This window comes from Protobothrops mucrosquamatus, unplaced genomic scaffold (assembly GCF_001527695.2).
Source record: "Protobothrops mucrosquamatus isolate PMUCROS unplaced genomic scaffold, P.Mucros_1.0 scaffold26748, whole genome shotgun sequence".
Lineage (NCBI taxonomy): Eukaryota > Metazoa > Chordata > Lepidosauria > Squamata > Viperidae > Protobothrops > Protobothrops mucrosquamatus.
The window spans coordinates 1-1301 of NW_015412494.1; the positions used below are offsets into that span (position 1 = coordinate 1).

At 58.8% G+C, this 1301-nt stretch overlaps 1 protein-coding gene across 1 annotated transcript; it reads right to left on the reverse strand.

Annotated features, from left to right (window-relative positions):
* Positions 1-282: 282 nt before the first annotated feature.
* Positions 283-1076, reverse strand: LOC107302105 (GTPase IMAP family member 4-like). Its single transcript, XM_015831228.1, has 2 exons — positions 1058-1076; positions 283-926 (listed from the first exon to the last, which is right to left on the reverse strand). Exons 1-2 carry the CDS (start codon positions 1074-1076, stop codon positions 283-285), a joined length of 663 nt encoding a protein of 220 aa, XP_015686714.1.
* Between the last annotated feature and the right edge of the window lie 225 nt (positions 1077-1301).

Genomic DNA, 1301 nt, shown 5'->3' on the forward strand with positions numbered 1-1301 from the left:
CTTCCTAAGGGTCCAGGCGGGTGGAGAATTAAGCGGTGGGGCTAGTTGATACCGGGAGGGGGCGGTGGAGGATCTTCCCATTGTCGTCGGAGGGGAGAAGCCAGATTCTCGGGAGAAGGAATCAGCACGGCGTGACTCTGCCGCGAACCTCTTTGGAGGTCTCCTGGTGAGGACTGCGTTACAACTTCAAGGGGGGGGGGGGAAATGCAGGGCTGTGGCCTTTGACAGGGCTGCCCCCTTGGAGCAGAGGATCGACCCGAGAGTCTTTTCGGCGTCCGTCCGTTAGAGGAGAGGACACCAGGAGAGGCCACGCGTTTCTTTGAAGTGCTTTATGTCCGCCCGCAGCATGTCCTCCGTGTAGCAAGTCGCATCCCCTCTGTCGTGCACGACCTGGTCGATCATCCTCATCAGTTCGGCCACCTGAGCCTTCCGTTCTTCTTCTTCGGCCTTGTTGTCGAAGGCCAGGTAGCGGTTCTCACAATAGGCCACCAGTTCCTGAAGCGAGACATCTCCCTGGGCAATGGATTCCTCCAGAGTCGTGTATTCCAGGCGATCCTTGCAGGCGAACACAACGATCATATAATTCTTGCCTTTGTGACTGAACATCTCTTGGATCAGCCGATTCTCGTCCTTCTCCCCCTGGGTGAAACGGCCAGGACGCAGGACCCACAGAATGGCGTGGGGACCTGGGTGGCAGCACTTGATCGATTTGTTCACTTCTTCCACAGCTTGACACACCGGGGCCCGGGTGTTGAAAACGCCCGGCGTATTGACCACCATAACCTTCCTGTTGTTCCACAGTACCTCCTTTTGCCAAGTCGTCGTCGTTGAACTAGACGTAAAGACTTTGCGCCCCAGGATGGTGTTTCCCGTCGCTCTTTTCCCGCTTCCGGCTTTGCCCACCAGGACGATCTTCTGATGAGGCCCTGCGACCCAAACGGGAGAGATGAAGGGGACCCGGTCAGCAGCGTACGGCCATCGCACCCTGTTCCCGTCACCCAGGACAGTCGCCCCCCCCACCCCATCCCGCCCCCCCGCCCCGGGCCCAAGACTTTACCTGCGTTGTTTTCAGCCATTTCCAGACAAGTCGCACAGCACAGATCTCGGGGTTGCGGCGTGACAGGCGAAACGGGATCAGCCGAAGGAGAGGCTGCCTCCCTCGGAGGTTCCCCCCTAGAAGACACAGGCGGGAATTGGAGGGGCCCCCAAAGAGAGTCAACTCCTCCTCACTGCCCTTGGGGTAGAGTCATCCTGTTCCTGAACCAGCTGGTGGACGTAGGAGACCGATACGTCAGGGAGTT